The 16,876-nt window shown below is 42.6% G+C and overlaps 1 protein-coding gene across 4 annotated transcripts in view; it reads left to right on the forward strand.

The window, feature by feature from the left end:
- The window catches only part of acot11a (acyl-CoA thioesterase 11a), an 87,660-nt gene that overhangs the window by 46,631 nt on the left and 24,153 nt on the right, over positions 1–16,876 (forward strand). For all 4 annotated transcript variants that reach the window (XM_043699647.1, XM_043699648.1, XM_043699650.1 and 1 more), the window contains 2 exons: positions 2,046–2,181; positions 4,683–4,839. In XM_043699647.1, the coding sequence (XP_043555582.1) occupies positions 2,046–2,181; positions 4,683–4,839 (293 nt within the window). The remainder of the gene's footprint in view (positions 1–2,045; positions 2,182–4,682; positions 4,840–16,876) is intronic.

A 16,876-nucleotide genomic window follows, 5' to 3' on the forward strand; every position in this document is an offset into this window, starting at 1 on the left:
ATAGTTGATAGTCAAAAAAACTTTGCAAGTAACTGTGGTGCATCTTTGTCAACAGTGACTCTGTTTAGGTTGATCTCAGTTTACCCAAATACAGGTGTCTAATAATTCTGCAGTGTTTGTTACAATAAAAGTCAGGAAATTGCCATCAGTATAGCAACAATGGTGAAGCTGGTACAGCGCAATCAGTCAGTACACTGAGAGTATGATTTTCTTCTTCTCAAAATGTAATCAAGAACCTCAGAGGAATTTTTTAAGAAAATGTTGATTCTACTTCTGTGCATGCCTTAGGATGTATTCATATATGAACAGAAAACAATTGTAGGGATTTGTGCTTTCTAGAGCTTCATATCTCGCAACCTTTTGAGACCATGTCATCCTTCCTGGCACATGTTGTGAAGTGTGATAGCAACAGTAATTTTTTTCTCTCTTGCGCAGAACACTTCCAACAATAGCATAGCTGAGGTTAGTAATTTGATGGTGGGAGCACCAGGCTTAGTCTGTATCTTGGCCCTTTAGATGTCCTTTAGTTCTGTTCCTCATGATATACTACCATTGTTTTACTGCTTTTAGTGATTTATTTCCTTTCTACCTCCAGCAGGCTCTATCAGGTATTCTCCCCTCTCACCAACAGTTTTTCTCCCAACTCTAGTTTCCTATCAAATCTGATTCTTGTGATGTGTTTCCATGTGTATGGGTAGCCATCTGTGATATATTCAAGCAGGCATTCTTTCATGACTATATAAATAGGCTATTCCACTGGGGGCGTCACACTTCACCCTTATGCTGTTCCCAGTAGATGTCCATATGTGAACTTCCAGCTAGATCACTGGATAATGATCAGGTAGCGGGAAGTAACCATGGCTACTCAGTGGTGTTTGGTAGCTGAACCCATCAATATATTGGATCCCAGCATGACCAATTCCACGCAAAGTCCCAGATGGCCTCCTTCTTCCACAGTCGCAACTTCCCTTCCCACGTGGTTGACGATGCCCTCCTGCGCATCTCCTCCACTTCACGCACCACCACCCTTGAACCCCACCCCCTCCCAATGCAACAAGGACAGAACCCCCTTGGTCCTCACCTTCCACCCCACTGACCTCCACATACATCACATCATCTTCAGCCACTTCCACCACCTTCAAATAGACCCCACCACCAAAGATATATTTTCCTCCCTACCCCTATTAGCCGTCATGGAGAGACCATTCCCTCTGCGACTCCCTCATCAAGTCCATGCCCCCACCCCACCAGCCCACACCCCACTCCTTGCACCTGTCCCTGCCACCGCAGGAAGTGCAAAACCTGCGTCCACACCACTCTTCTCAACTCCATCCAAGGCCCCATGGGAACCTTCCATATCCATCATAAATTTATCTGTACCTCCACCAATGTCATCTTCTGCATCCGTAGCACCCGGTGTGGTCTCCTCTACATCGGGGAGACAGGATGCCTTTTTGCAAATCGTTTCAGAGAACATCTCTTGGATGCCCACACTCACCAACCCCACCGCCCTGTCGCTGAACACTTCAACTCCCCCTCCCACTCCATCAAGGACATGCAAGTCCTGGGCCACCCCCACCGCCAAACAGTTACCACCCAACGCCTGGAGGAAGAATGCCTCATATTCCGACTAGGGACCCTGCAACCACACAGGATAAAAATGTGGATTTCAACAGCTTCCTCATTTCCCCTCCCTCCACAATATGCCAGTCCCAAGCCTCCAACTCGGCACCGTCCTCCAGACCTGTCCATCACTCCCCCCTCTGACTTATCACCTTCTCCCTCACCTTCATCCACCTATCGCTTTCTCAGCTACCTTCCCCCCCCAATTCCACCCCCTCCCATTTATCTCTCAGCCCCAACCCACAAGCCTCATCCTTGATGAAGGGCTTATGCCCGAAACGTCGATTTTCCTTCTCCTTGGATGCTGCCTGACCTGCTGTGCTTTCCCAGCAACACACACTCAACTAGAAGTAGCTTCAGCAAAGGAAAGTGGCCTTTCTCCAATATTTGCTTCATTGTTGTAACCATGGATCTCTTGCCAGGTGCAACTGAAGCCTGTGATTCCCAGAACCTCTGAAGAACAAATGGAATATAGCATCGCTGCTGAACGCCGCCGGATGAGGTTACACCACCTGGAAACCATCAAGGATCTCGTCTCCTCCTGTACAATTCAAGCTGGTACCTTTTTTGCTTGTTCTGCTTCACTACCCCATATACAATCTTTTATGAGAGAATAAGAAATTAATGTATAGAATAGCAGCCTTTATCCTTCACATCTACTTAACCCAAGCTATTTCAGACTCCTAATTTGCATGATCTGCATTGAATTATATACGATATGCAGTACTAAATCGGGTTATTTGGCCCAACCAGTCCATGCAAATGTTTATATTCCACTCCAGCCTCCTGACTTTTTAAACATCATCTAAACCCACCCTTAGTACTATATTTTCCTTTCTCCCTGAAAGGTTTGTCTAGTTTCCCCTTAAATCTGCATTTTTCAGTGACTCCCTATAGTTGCAGATTTATATTTACACCACTTTTGGATAAAGACATTTTTTGTGAATTTACTATGAGATGTCTTTGCGACTACCTTAAATTGAATGCCTTAGTTGCCCTTGTGCCCTTAATAATAAGCATTCTCTCTATATCCACTTTATCAAAACCTGAAATAATTTTGATTCTATTAAGTCATCTCTCAGCCTTTTTTTTCCAAGAGAGTAGAAAGCCTATGTGTCAATCTCTTCCAGATATGTATGTCAACACATATCTTACCATCATTCTAATTTTTTTCTGAGCCCTGCCCTGTGACTCCATCTTTTTCATCCTGTGTTGACCTGTACTACAGTCAGTACTGTAAATGTGTAATCTAATATTGAGTACGGGTTTTGTACAACTTACCCACCTTTCAATTCTATCCATTCAGAATCAAAGTCAAGTGCTTGGCTTGATTTTATTAATGATCTTGTTCACCTAAGGTGCAGCTTTTAGTTTAGCATCTGAAGTAACTGAAGATTTCCTACTTCCTAGTGGATCTACTACATAATGCTCTAAAAATGTTCCACAAATTTATTTTCTTGAGTTGTGGATGCAGGTACAGTTAGAACATTTAAAAGACATTTAGCGAGATACATGAATAGGAATGCTTTGGAGGGGTCTAGGCCAAACATGGGCAAGTGGGACCAGTTTAGTTTGGGAAACTTGGTTGGCATGGATGAGCTGGACTGAAGGGTCTGTTTCCTGCTGTATGACTGTCCGTCCCAAACTATTCCATGAACTAAAACATGTAAATCACCAGTGCTAATATGACATTCAGCATGGATTGATCAAACTGATGCATTCAGTTGTGATATCCACCACATCCAAATAGTCCAGCAACGCATTCAGTAATGGAAAGTGACAGCTGGGGAATACTGTGAGCTCACTAGAGAATATGGATTTTTAAAGAACAAACTGGCCTGTGTAGAATGTGATATAAATGCTTCCTGTCTTGACCTAATAGTTTCATGAATGAGAGAGCTTGCATAACCTTAAGTGAAGCAGCTTCTTACACTTGGTTTCTTTTATTTCTTGCTCAATTTCTTCTCTCCCAAGATAGGGAATTGACATCTGACAGAACAGTTTTTGTTGTTGACATTAGCCTGAGTTGTTTGTTAGGTGTCTCCAACATACTGTAGAGTGGTATTTAAGTGGCAGGTTTTTTTTGCTGTAAATAATACTTAACATTCAGCTGAAGCAAAGTATGACACTTTTTGAATTCTGATCTTTCTCTCTCTTCCCAGCAGATGCCAAGCCCCCATCTCAAGCACCCTCTCACATTTCTTAGCAATGAAGATTAGGTCCACTTCTTTATCTGTTTGATCTCCAATCTGAGATGCATAGAAATTTCCCATGATTGTCCCTGTACCCGGAGGAGAGGAAATACCATTGTTTGGAGCTTTTCCTCAGTTTAGATTTAGCAGCTCTGGGAATCTTAACACGCGCACAAGAATCTGTGATGAGATTTTCATTTTCATTTACTTAAGCATATTCTGCATGCCAGAATCAAATTTCTGACTCAACTGGTTTTATTGCTGTTGTCTCTGACTACACTTTTTCATGCTATATCAGTACATCATGCAGAAAAAAATGGAAATTTTAAAATACTGCACGAGAGAGACTTCCATGAAAAAAACAAAACTATTTAATCCTTGATAGATTCTCTTGTCACATAGGTAGGAGGCACTGAAAAGGTATCTTGTAACAAAGGTCAGTAATATTGACACTGATGAAACTTCTTGTTTTCTGCGGTATCCTGTCTCATCAAAAGATGATTAAGATCCTATTCTTCAACTTTTTATTTCATTGCATTTTATAACTATTTGGGCATTTAAATTGACATTCGTAGTGACTATGTATAAGAGGGAATGGAGCATTTTGACAGTCTTGTGTCTAGACACAGGAGTTATCCACTTGAAGTAAGCTTACATTCAGAGCATTTATGACAAGAAATGAATTTGCAACGTGAGCTGTCTAAAATAAAATCAATTGTAATTCTTTCAGGGTAGGAAGCCAGCTTGATAAAACCTTCTTTTGTGTGTTTGATGCAGTGATTGCTCATACAGGGTAAGGTGTCCTGAGCTGGTCCTCACTTGAGAGTTATGATGTTGCTTACATTTGAAATGTGTTTGCTAAACCAGAATCAAATTTTGAAGAATCCCAGAGCACTGTTCCAGCAGGAATGACACGAGTTGAGAGCATTGAACTTGTCCTGCCACCTCATGCAAACCACCAGAGTAACACTTTTGGAGGACAAATCATGGCTTGGATGGAAAGTGTTGCTACGATCTCTGCAAGGTCAGATCTTCACTGTATTTGTTTGCTGTCCTTTCTTCCATTCAATGTTAGTTGGTCTGCAAGAGCCTTGAATACAGTCACCATCTGATCCAGACTGATCTGTGACTAACCACCACCAGAAACCTTCAACAATTGGGCTGATGGAACATTTTTCTTACAATATCACCCTCTCACCGATTCTACACTATTAATTTTGATGATGAGACTCTCTGATAAGGGATTCTCTTCTTCAAAATGTCATAAATGGTTTATGAAAGATATTATCTTGGTTTTAATTGTTTCATCCTCTCTCTTTGTTTATTGATGACTGTTGCTTACCTCTCATTTCTGTTGTAGAATAATTTTTGTCATCTTTTTAGCTGTTTTCATTACATTTTATGATTATTGACTGGTATTGTGTTATCTGTACAGATATAATTTGTGACTGTTTTAGGAATGCAAAATGTTAGGTTTTACGAAGCAATTACCAGAACCTTGCATGGGACTATGGGAACTAATTTCAGATACAGTACTGTTAAGAGGTAAAATGGGTACGAGATACAACCCTGTCCATATATAGATAAAATATAGATATATAGACATGTATATCTTTCTAAGATATACTCACGGAAAATTAGAGTAGATAGGACTAAATTTTTCTTGAGTGTAGCGCATCCCTTCGGCAATAGAGAACTGAAAATCAGGTGGGGAGAACGACAAATACAAAATGTACCTTACCTAATTTAATACGAGGAGCAAATCTCGGTGATCTCCCCGTCTAAGTCACCCCGTACAGTCTGCCCAAATGTAGTTGGTTTTCCTTTAACACATGTCTCTTCACCTCGAATTGGCTTTAGCGCGATTAAACAATTTAAACCATTATTTGCAGAATGTAAATTTTCTTACCTGCATTGGTTATAAGGTCCCATTACTTTAAATGAAACGGCTATTGCGCAATTTTCTTATAACATAAGATCGCACAAGAATGGAACTATCGCGTTACATCAGAACCAACTGTCTAACAAAATAAAAATACAGAGGAACCTCGATTATCTGAATACCGATTATCTGAAGATCTCAAGATCCTGACAGAAACATTACATCAAAGGCATGTGTCCAACACTGATCACATCTTTTCTCTCTCTCGCCCTCTCTCGCTCTCTCTTTCTCTCTACTCCATTGCGTCCACAGTTGAGGACTTGTGGGGCAACTCCCTCCTGACTATATACCACTGTGCCTCTGCCCGGTCTGTCCTGCTGGTGGGACACGACATATCCAGGAATGGTGATAGTGATGTCTGGAACATTATCTTTAAGGTTTGATTCTATACGTATGGCCATGTGGGCTGTTGCTTAACTAGTCTGTGAGGAAGTTCTCCCAATTTTGGCATTAACCCCAGATGTTATAAGGAAGATTTTGCAGTTTCAACAGAGTTGTCTTTGCGGCTATCGTATCCAGAACCTAGGTCAATGCTAGATGGTCCATCTGGTTTCATTTCTTTGTTGAGACTTGAGACAACTGAATGCCTTGCTTGGTCATTTCAGAGGCCACTTTAGAGTCAACCACTTGGTTGTGGCTCTGGAGTCACATGTTAACCAGACCAGATGAGGATGGCAGATTTCCTTCCCTGGAGGACATTACTGAGCCAGACAATCAACAGTGAGTTCATGGTCATGAGTGGATTCTTAATTCTAGATATTTCATTGAGTTCAAATTCCACCATCTGCCAAAGCGGGATTCATCCCTGTATCCCTATAATATTAGCTGTGTTTCGGGATTAACAGTCTAGTGATAATGCCATCTTGCAGTGAGAGTGCAGCTTGTTCCATGCTGGATATGCCTTCTTTTGTCTTGTGTGATGTCCTCTTCATTATTTTCATCCTCCCTTTTGTCCTTGATTTTTCTGCCCTTTTGGCTTAAGTATCAGAGAATCATTGAATCCTTACAGTGTGGAAGCAGGCCATTTGGCCCATCTAGTCCACACCAACCCTCCGAAGAGCATCCCACCCAGACCCACCCCCAATCCAATCCCTGCATTTCCACTGCTTCAGTATGTGAGGAATTGTGAATTGTACTGAATAATGTGTAAATCATTAGAGAACGTCCCCACTTCTGACTTTATTTGAGAGGGAGGCTCAGGCAACTGAAGTTGGCTGTGCCTGGAACACTGCCACATGGAATTCTTATGGTGATTTCCTGGAACGGAGATGATCAGCCTCCATTTTCCACAACCATCTTCCTTTGTGCTACATATGGTTCCAGTCAGTGGAGAATTTCCCAACTAAATCACGTTGACTTCAAGTATGCTGGATACCTTGAACACTTGGTCAAATGCTGTCTTGATGTCAAGGACAGTCATTGTCACCTCATCCCTCAAATTCTGTTCTTTTATCCATGTTTTATTTTAACCAAGGCTGTCATAAGATCTGGAACGAAGTGGACCTGTAAGAACCCAAACTGAGCTATGGTGGGCAGGTTATTGATGATCAGATTCCACTGATGGCATCATTGACAACACCTTGCATCATTTTGCTGATGAATCTCAGTGCACTAATGGAGCGGTAATTGGGTGGGTTTGACTTGCCCTTTTTAATGCGTGTGTACAAAAATAGCAATTTTTCACATTGTCAGTAAATGCTAGTGTAGTTGAATTGGAAGACCTTAGTTACAGGCACAACTAGTTTTGGAGCACAGATATTCAGTACTGCAGTGAGGTTATTGTCAGCACCCATTGTCCATTGCTATATCTAGCCATTCCTTGACAGCACATGGAATTAACTAAATGAACCAAGGAATATGATTGTGGGACCATGGTGGGAGGCCAGAATAAATCATCCACTCAACACCGATGGATGAAGATGGTTACAAATGCCTCAGTTTCATCTGTTTCTACTGATGTGCTTGGCTTCATTAGAAGTGAGCATGAGGACAACAATGAAACACTTAGTTAGTAGTTTAATTATTCACTAGCGTTCATGCCTGGATGTGGTAGAATTGCAGCAATTGATCTAATGTGTTGTGAGGTCACTTAGTTGTAAATCCGGTCCTCCTTCCACTATTTATCTTTTGTTGTAGCTTCACCAGATGGCATCTCATTTTGAGGTCTGCCTGACACTACTCCTGGCATGCCCTCCCGCACTCTTCATTTAACTAGGGAACTGATCCCCTAATTTGATGGTTATGATAACGTGGTTAACCGTGAGGTTGAAGATTGTGTTTGATTGCAATTCTACTGCTACTGATGGCTCATAGTGACTCATGGATACCCAGTTTTGAGTTTTTCAATCTGTTGTGCATCTATCCCACTATCACATAGCATTGTCCTCTTCACGAGGACTGTATGATGGTTGTTCTTAATTATACTGCTATGGGTAGAAGTGCCTGTGGCAGGTAGGTTGATGAGCACTAGGTCCACTGTTTCCCTTGTTTTGATTTTCTCAGCACTTGCCATATGACCTGACTGGCACTTAGGATTCACCAACTCAACCAATAGTGGTACCACCAAGCCAATCTTAGTGATGGACATTGAATTCTCCACCCAGAATACATCCAGTAGCCCTTGGTATTTGCTGTGCTTCTTCCCAAGTGATATTCAACATGTAGAAGTTTTGATTCATGAGCTGAGGGAAGAGAGGTGCTCAGTTAATTGCACATGTTTGAGCTGATGCCAGGACATTTCATGGGATCTAGAATCAATGTTGAGGACTCTCAGTGTCACTTCCTTCTGCACTTGACAGCGTTTTGAGAGGGTTGATGAGGATAATGCTGGACGTGGATCTCTGTACATGGGTAATACTATTGGTAAGGTGTACATCAGCTCAAACATGTGCAATTAACTGAGCACCTCTCTTCCCTCAGCTGATGAATCAATGGTGGAGCAATTGGTAGAGAAGATCCACGGATCCGGCAGCAACTGTGGAGAGAAAACAAAGTTAATGTTAACTCTGTTTTCTGTCTACAGGTGCTGCCAGACCTGCTGAGTTCCTCCACCAATTTTTGGTTTTGTTTTAGAATTCGAGCATTGGCAGGTGTTTGTTTTATTTTAGCATTCCTTCAAGAGGAAATTGGGTTAGCATCTAAAAAGAGAAATGTACAGGACTATGGGGAGAAAACAGGAGAGTGGCACTAGGTAAGCTGCTTCTTTGAAGAGTGAGCACAGATACAATGGGCTGAGTGGCTGCCTCCTTTGCTATAATCATTGTGATTTTAGAAATGATTTGAAAGATACAATGGGCGGCATGGTGGCACTGTGGTTAGCACTGCTGCCTCACAGCGCCAGAGACCCGGGTTCAATTCCCGCCTCAGGCAACTCTCTGTGTGGAGTTTGCACATTCTCCCCGTGTCTGCATGGGTTTCCTCCGGGTGCTCCGGTTTCCTCCCACAATCCAAAAATATGCAGGTTAGGTGAATTGGCCATGCTAAATTGCCCGTAGTGTTAGGTGAAGGGGTAAATGGAGGGGTGGGTTACGCTTCGGCGGGTCGGTGTGGACTTGTTGGGTCGAAGGGCCTGTTTCCACCCTATAAGTAATCTAATGTAAGATTTTTAACATTGTTCTGAGGCGAGGGATCTTTAAAATATGGGTGAACCAAATTATTATTTCAAAAGCTTTGTGGGAAACTGGACAAGCTGTATTTTCCAAAATATAAAGTGCTCCAAGATTCATGGTTGATTTCAGATTTGCAATGTTTGCTATTTTCTTTATGCCAACTCTGGCACCTCCACATCATAGCTTTATTTTGAATTAATTGGGTGCTACTGATACTGTCCACCAGGTGGAGACATCTTGCCATTTAAAGGATACTCACAGAATCTAAACTAAAATTGGGATCCCAATACAGCATATAAGAATATTATGTTAAAAGAAATTATTTTAATTTAAGACATCAAAGCACTGCATTTCACTCTTGGAAATAGTGGTAGTGATCATAAATACTCACATGCTGCTTAAGAAAGAGAATGTGTTTCATTAGTTAATATGCAATGGGGTGGCATGGTGGCTCAGTGGTTAGCACTGCTGCCTCACAGCACCAGGGACCCAGGTTCTATTCCTGCCTTGGGTGACTGACTGTGTGAAGTTTGTACATTCTCCCGTGTCTGCTGGGTTTCCTCTGGGTGCTCCGGTTTCCTCCCACAATCCAAAGATGTGCAGGTCAGGTGAATTGGTCATGCTAAATTGCCCATAGATGGGGGTAGGGGTGGTGAATATTGGGAATGGGTCTGGGTGGGTTACTCTTCGGTGGGTTGGTATGGACTTGTTGGGCCGAAGGGGCAGTTTCCATACTGTAGGAAATCTAATCTAATCTAAAATTCTGCCAAAGCATAGGGTTGCACAGGTTAGTACTGTTGCTTCACGGCGCCAGGGGCACAGGTTCAGTTCCAGCCTTGGGCTGTGTGGAGTTTGCACTTTCTCCCCATGTCTGCATGGGTTTCCTGTGGATACTTCCTCCCACTGTCCAAAGATGTGCAGCAGGTAGATTGGCAATGGGAAATTGCCCGTAGTGACCAAGGATGTGCAGGCTAAATTGTTTGGCCGTGGGAAATGTGGGGTTCCGGAGTTAGGATGGAGGCCTGGGTCTGAATGGGATGGTCTTAGGAGGGTTGATGAGGCCAAATGTACTGTCGGGATTCTGTGACTTCTGTTTCTGTTGAAATCCTCATCCATTCGTTTGTCAGGTTCTGAACTAATTCACTGTTGTCTTGCCTGATTGCAATTCTGCACGCAATTCTGCACCATCTTTAAAAATGTTAAGCTTTCTCCATCTTGCACCAGTTTATACTTGCCCATGACCTCTATTGATTTCTAGTTCCCTAACACCCCAAGTTTGAATCCCTTCAGGGCTTTGCACTTCCTGATTTCTGTGATCCTTTCCTGCCTTGTAATCCCTGTCCCTGACTTCTTTGCTCCTTTCCGGCCTTTTATTTGCTGGCTGTGCCACAAGAGGCTTAATCCCCACATTACTGAATTCCCTGGGAATCTTTGTTTGAAGTGATTTGTGTTTAATGGCCCTCACTGTATGCAAAGGCACTTACAGCAGATACACATGACTATGACAGGACAGCCAAGACACAAAAAGTGCAACTGCACTTTCCTTTCCTGATAGAAAGCCGTACACGATCATTTGGAGTTATGTTATCTTGTTTACATGGTCATAAAATTATCATTCATCAGTCAGTTCCATGTTTGTCACTCTCTCCATGTGCAATGCACGCGGAATCTTCAAATCATACAGGTTTGTGAATGGTGCATATTGTCATTGGCTGTGCATTTGCAATCTGCTCATTCTAAGTCTGATACTCCTCCTCTGATGAGTGTTCTTTTGCAGTGGTACTGGTTCTGGTTGATCCATTTTTGTGCTCGGGCCAGTGGGCCTCAGGTGCTGGTGAGGGGATTGTTTTTTTTTTGCTGTCTGCAGTGAAAACACAGCTTCCTCGGATGTCTGCAGATGTTTGTGATCGATGTGATATATTTGGTTATGGTTGAGGTGGCAGCCACCCTATGAAGATCCCAAGTTGCCACGTGGGGTGATTTTCTTTGTCAAGAACATTTTATGTGTGCACTCTGGCTTTCCAGTGCTCTACTCTGGCAATGTCTTAGTAGTTTAATCAAAATGAAATTTGGCTTTCTGTCATTTTACATAGATTTGCCACTCATGCCTGTCAGTTCTTCTGGCTTCATTAGTTTTATCACTACTGAAGGGTGGTTTGGGTACAGTGTGACATTTGTCTTTGCAGTGGCTGCTTTCCATGCCTCCAAGAAGTGTATTTCTCCGCTCAAGGACGGTCTTGTACAAGTCTGTGCTGGATTCATTTGATTTCTTTGGTGATTTTCACTGCCATCTCAGCCTTTTCCATCTGACTGGAATAGTGAGCAGATGATATAATCAATTTGTTATGATTTGTCTGAATTCTCCACTTGCTAATTAAAAGCTATTGCTACTCATCACTAAGTGAAGCCATTGTTTCATTGTCTAAGTCCGAGTTACGTGGAGAGTCCTGCCATGAAGCTCACGAGATTGCTCGCTATATTTGACGAACCCCTCCCATGAACTTCTGCCCATACCCCTATGGCATTCCTCATGTTCCGTTGTATCTCCATGTTACCACATGGCACTCTCTGAGCAATTTGCCACTTACTAGATATCTGCCAAAATTGGCATCACATGTCCCATCTTTAAAAGTTTGTTGTACACCAAGACAAGTACTGTCAGTCTGGAGCTGCCCTGTATGGTTCCTAACATTTGCATCAAACATAGTAGACAGGGAGAGATTGGCACCCCGCTTTGTGGGCAGTGTCCTGGATGGGATGGTGCAGAAGAGGAACTTCCTCTTTCCCCAAGACTAGCAGTGGAGACCAGAATACAAGATCAAGGTCCAAGGTTGCCCTCTAGGCCAGTGCAGATTAAGCTATCTTGAGGAACAGCAAGTACTGTCGCAAGAAGGTCAACATCATTCTCCACTCTGCCAGTGTAAGTGCCATTATCTTCTCTCCAAGACTTCACACTCTGTCTCTGATATCGTACCTGCCTCTGACAAGGCTCATGCTCGACACTCTCACTATTCTCTACATTCCAACCTTGAAAGCACTAACCTTGCGTGCCCTCTGTGCTGCCTACTCACTCACTCAGGATACCTCCCCCTCCTGTACTAACGGTAAAAGCAAGGCTACCCTCTTTCACCTCCCTTAATATATGTCTACCTGTTATTCCAGGAGGAAAGCAACCAACTTTAGGGCAGACAGAGTCAAGACAGGTAGTGGGCTGCCCAATATTATGAGGAGACGGTCCTGACTCTGACCACCCCCTGAGAGGTGGACTGCCCATGTACATTACCCTACGCTGGTTGCAGAAGCTGCCCATGATTCCTGTGCCAGAACTCCCTGAGCGAAGGCCCTTGACTTGAATGAGGCCTGCTGACAGCTATGAGAAGCTTTCTGTCTTTGTGTTTATATTAAACAGCAAGATAAGACCAAAGTTGTTTGAGTCCAGTTGGTCTGGTTGAAAGGACAAAGCACTCAAACGAAAGGCGATGCAGTGCAAGACAGGGATGCTGTGAGCATCAGAGTGAGTGAGCAGTTTGACAGTGAGCAAGGAGCCCGGAGATACTGTCCATGAGCTGGGTGTATGCCCCTGAGTACCCACTGTGCTTGCTGCAGCATTACAATGAGAGTTGCCGGTGCAGCATGAAGTGCAGAAGTGTCCTGCAAGTGGATTGGAGATGTGCATGAGGGTTCACAGAGGCTGACACATGTCAGATGTCAATATTTGTGGATATGGGGCATGTGTGGCCAATGCCCATGGAGCATTTCTTGAAATGTTGTGCGCAATGACACAGATGGAGACCCCTCTAAGGAAGCAACAAACTGTATCCACCAGGTACCTTCTCTGATTCCATGTTAAAATTTCTTGACGTCCAGCTTGTTTGACATGTTTGGGAGGATAGGAAGCTAAATATTAATGAGAGGAATTGTGGCATGAATAAGAAGTGAAAACGTCATAGAGTGGTTTTAATGGGGACTTTCATTACCTGTTTTATAGACTTGGATAGTGTTATTGTAAAGGGTAGTGATATTCCTAGACTGCATTCAGGAGAATTTCCTACAGTAATATGTGTCTACTTCAATAAGAAAGTAAACACGGTGAGAATGTGCATATTTTAAGGGACAATGATTACTGTATTCTATTCTAAGGTTTAGGGTAGCTGAGAAAAATGACTGGTAAACACAGCGCAAGAATAATCAATTGTCAGAGAGCCAATTTCAATGAGGCAAGAACCGAGGTGTGCCAGTTAGACAGGAGCCAAATGTTGGCAGGAAAGTAGCTGAAAAAGAGAAGGTAGTTTGAAGGTATGTGCCCTCAAAGTGGATAGTTGGCACAAACCAATCCAGAGCTCCTCAGCTGACAAAGGGGATAGAAATTAAATTAGAAAAGCTGCAGGTATGACAGATGTCAGGTAGAAAATGGAAGTGAGAATCATGCTGAACACATTAGGTTCAGAAGGAGGTGAAAAAGCAAATAAGAGAACTGAAAAGTGATTATTAAGAGAAGACTGGCATGTAACATAAGGGGAAATCCCAAAGTCTCCTGTACATGCATCAGTGTAAAAGGATGGTTAAAATGGGAGTTGGGCTGATTAGGGACCAAAAAATGAATTTACACTTGGAGCCAAGAGACAGGCTGAGATGCTAATACATAACTTGCATCTGTCTACGAGTCAGAGGCTACCCAGCCCATGGTGACCAAGGAGTAAACTCTGTCATTAGAAATGTTTAAAATTGATAAGGAGGTAATGTTGTGTAAGATGTTGGTATTTACAGTGGGTAAGACGCTGGGACTAGATGAGATGTATTGAAGGAAATAAGAATGGCAATTGCAGAGCTGCTGGCAATTATCTTTTAAATCCTCCCCAGATTCAGGGATTCAACTGGAGGATTGGAGAATTACAAAGGTTCCACCCTTACTTGTAAAGACAGCCGAGTCAGTTCAATTACAGTGTGGAGAAACGTCTGGAAACAAATCTTGGTATAGAATTAATAGCCTCATGGAAAAGTTTTGGCTAGTTTGGAATGGTCAGGATGGATTTAAGAGAAGAATTATGTCCAACTAACTTGCTGGAATTTTTTTTGAAGAGGTAACAGAGAGGGTTGGTAAGGGCAAGGCTGTCAATGTGGTTTACGTGGATTTCGAAAAGGTTTTTGATACACTGGCACACAAGAGAACTGTGAGGCAAGTGATAGCTCATTTTGGGGAAGGTTGGGAAGAGACAGTGGCAAGGTGGAGCCAAAATCATCTAAGGGTTATGTATTGGTTTTGGGCACTTTTCAGGCTGGTGAAATTTTGCAGTGGTCAGTGTTAGAATCCTTGCTTTTCGTGTTAAATGATCTAAATCATTCTGCACAGGGACAGTTTCTAAGTTTGCAGACAACACAGGACCAGAGAACATTGTAAGCTCTGAATAGGGCAGTGTAGAATTTCAAAAAGATATTATTAAGTTAGCATAGTGAGTGAATAGGTTGCAGATGAAGCTCAAAGCAGAGAAGTGTGAGGTGATACATTTTGGTGCTAAGTACATGGAGAGCCAGCATAAAATAAGGTTGTGAATTGTACAAATGTCACCTACAGGTGGAGTGAAATGCATGCATGTGTAAAAAGGTCAATGAAATACCTACGTTTATGACACAGCATGCGGTAGGTTTAAGCATTATTAGCAAAGGTTTATTTTGTGTATATCTGCCAGAAAACATAATCAAATATTTGAAGATGTCCGACAAAATTGGAGGTGTAGTGGCCAGCGAAGGTTACCTCAGAGTACAACAGGATCTTGATCAGATGGGCCACTGGGCTGAGGAGTGGCAGATGGAGTTTAATTTAGATAAATGTGAGGTGCTGCATTTTGGACACGCAAATCAGAGCAAGACTTATACACTTAATGGTCAGGTCCTGGGAAATGTTGCTGAACAAAGAAGCCTTGGAATACAGATTCATAATTCCTTAAGTGGAGTCACGGGTAGATAAAGTAGTGAAGAAAGCATTTGGTATGCTTGCTTTTATTGGTCAGTGCATTGAGTATAGGAATTGGGAGGTTCTTTTGTGGCTGTATAGGATATTGGAATACTGCTTGCAGTTCTGGTCTCCATGCTATAAGAACGATGTTATGGAACTTGTAAATCTTTTCAGTGCCCTTTCAAGGATTCTGCCAGGGTTGGAGGGTTTGCGTTATAGGGAGAGGCTGAATAGGCTGGGGCTGTTTTCCCTGGAGCGTCGGAGGCTGAGGGTGACCTTATAAAGGTTTATAAAATCATGAGGGGCATGGATAGGGTAAATAGACAAGGTCTTTTCCCTGGGGTGGGAGAGTCCAGAACGAGAGGGCATAGATTTAAGGTGAGAGGGATAAACTTTAGAAGGGACCTGAAGGGCAACTTTTTCATGCAGAGCATGGTGCATGTATCATATGAGCTGCCAGAGGAAATGGAATTAAAAAAAATTTAAAAGGCATCGGGATGTGTATATGAATAGGAGGGTTTAGAAGGATATGGGATAAATGCTGGCAAATGTGACTAGACTAATTTAGGATATGTGGACGAATTGAACCAAAGGGTCTGTTTCCATGCTGTGTACCTCTGTGACTCTATGACTATAAAATGTTAGCACTTAGAATATAGTTCTCAAAATAATTATCATGATTAGGGGTAGCCTGTTGCAGTCAGTGCTGTACAACTGCCACAACCATATTGTTGAATCACAGTCTGGGTAAAAACACATGCAGATGTTATCAGTGCCATCTGCACGTGCTCAGCGGACAGTGGCCATTCTTGACAGTCAAATTGGTGTCTATAACATGCACTTTGTTAAAAGAAAGGGTGCTATTCTGAAGGGCATACAGCTGCAGAGAAACCTGTATGTGTATCATTCGTTAAAGGGAGCAGGACAGATGGAAAAAGCATTTTTAAAAAAAGGTATAATATTTAAGGTTTCATTAAAATGGCTATTGAGTACAAGAACAGAATGGTTTTGCTCTTATGCATACACTGGTTAGATCTCAGCTAGAGTGTTACGTACAGCTTCTGGATCAATGGTGCTGGAAGAGCACAGCAATTCGGGCAGCATCGAGGAGCTTCAGCAAAATCGACGTTTCGGGCAAAAGCCCTTCATCAGGAACGATGAAGGGCTTTTGCCCGAAACGTCAATTTTGCTGAAGCTCCTTGATGCTGCCTGAATTGCTGTGCTCTTCCAGCACCATTGATCCAGAATCTGGTCTCCAGCATCTGCAGTCATTGTTTTTACCTTGTTACATACAGCTGTAAGTGCCATGTTTTTGAAAGGTTATGAATGGAGAACATGCAGAAGTTAATAAGAATGTTTCCAGGGATAAGAAGCTGTAGATAAGAAGCATAGAATGAAGAACCCGGAACTGTTTTTGTGGAGGGAAGGCTGAAGGGGGTTTGATAGAAGTTTTCAAAATTGTAAGGAGTCTGGATAGAGCAGAGAGGGAGGAACTGTTCTCACTCGTAGAAAGTTCGAGAACCAGACAGCGCCGTTTTAGTGTATTTTATTTAAAAAA

Source organism: Chiloscyllium plagiosum, chromosome 11, assembly GCF_004010195.1.
Source record: "Chiloscyllium plagiosum isolate BGI_BamShark_2017 chromosome 11, ASM401019v2, whole genome shotgun sequence".
Taxonomy (NCBI): Eukaryota; Metazoa; Chordata; class Chondrichthyes; order Orectolobiformes; family Hemiscylliidae; genus Chiloscyllium; species Chiloscyllium plagiosum.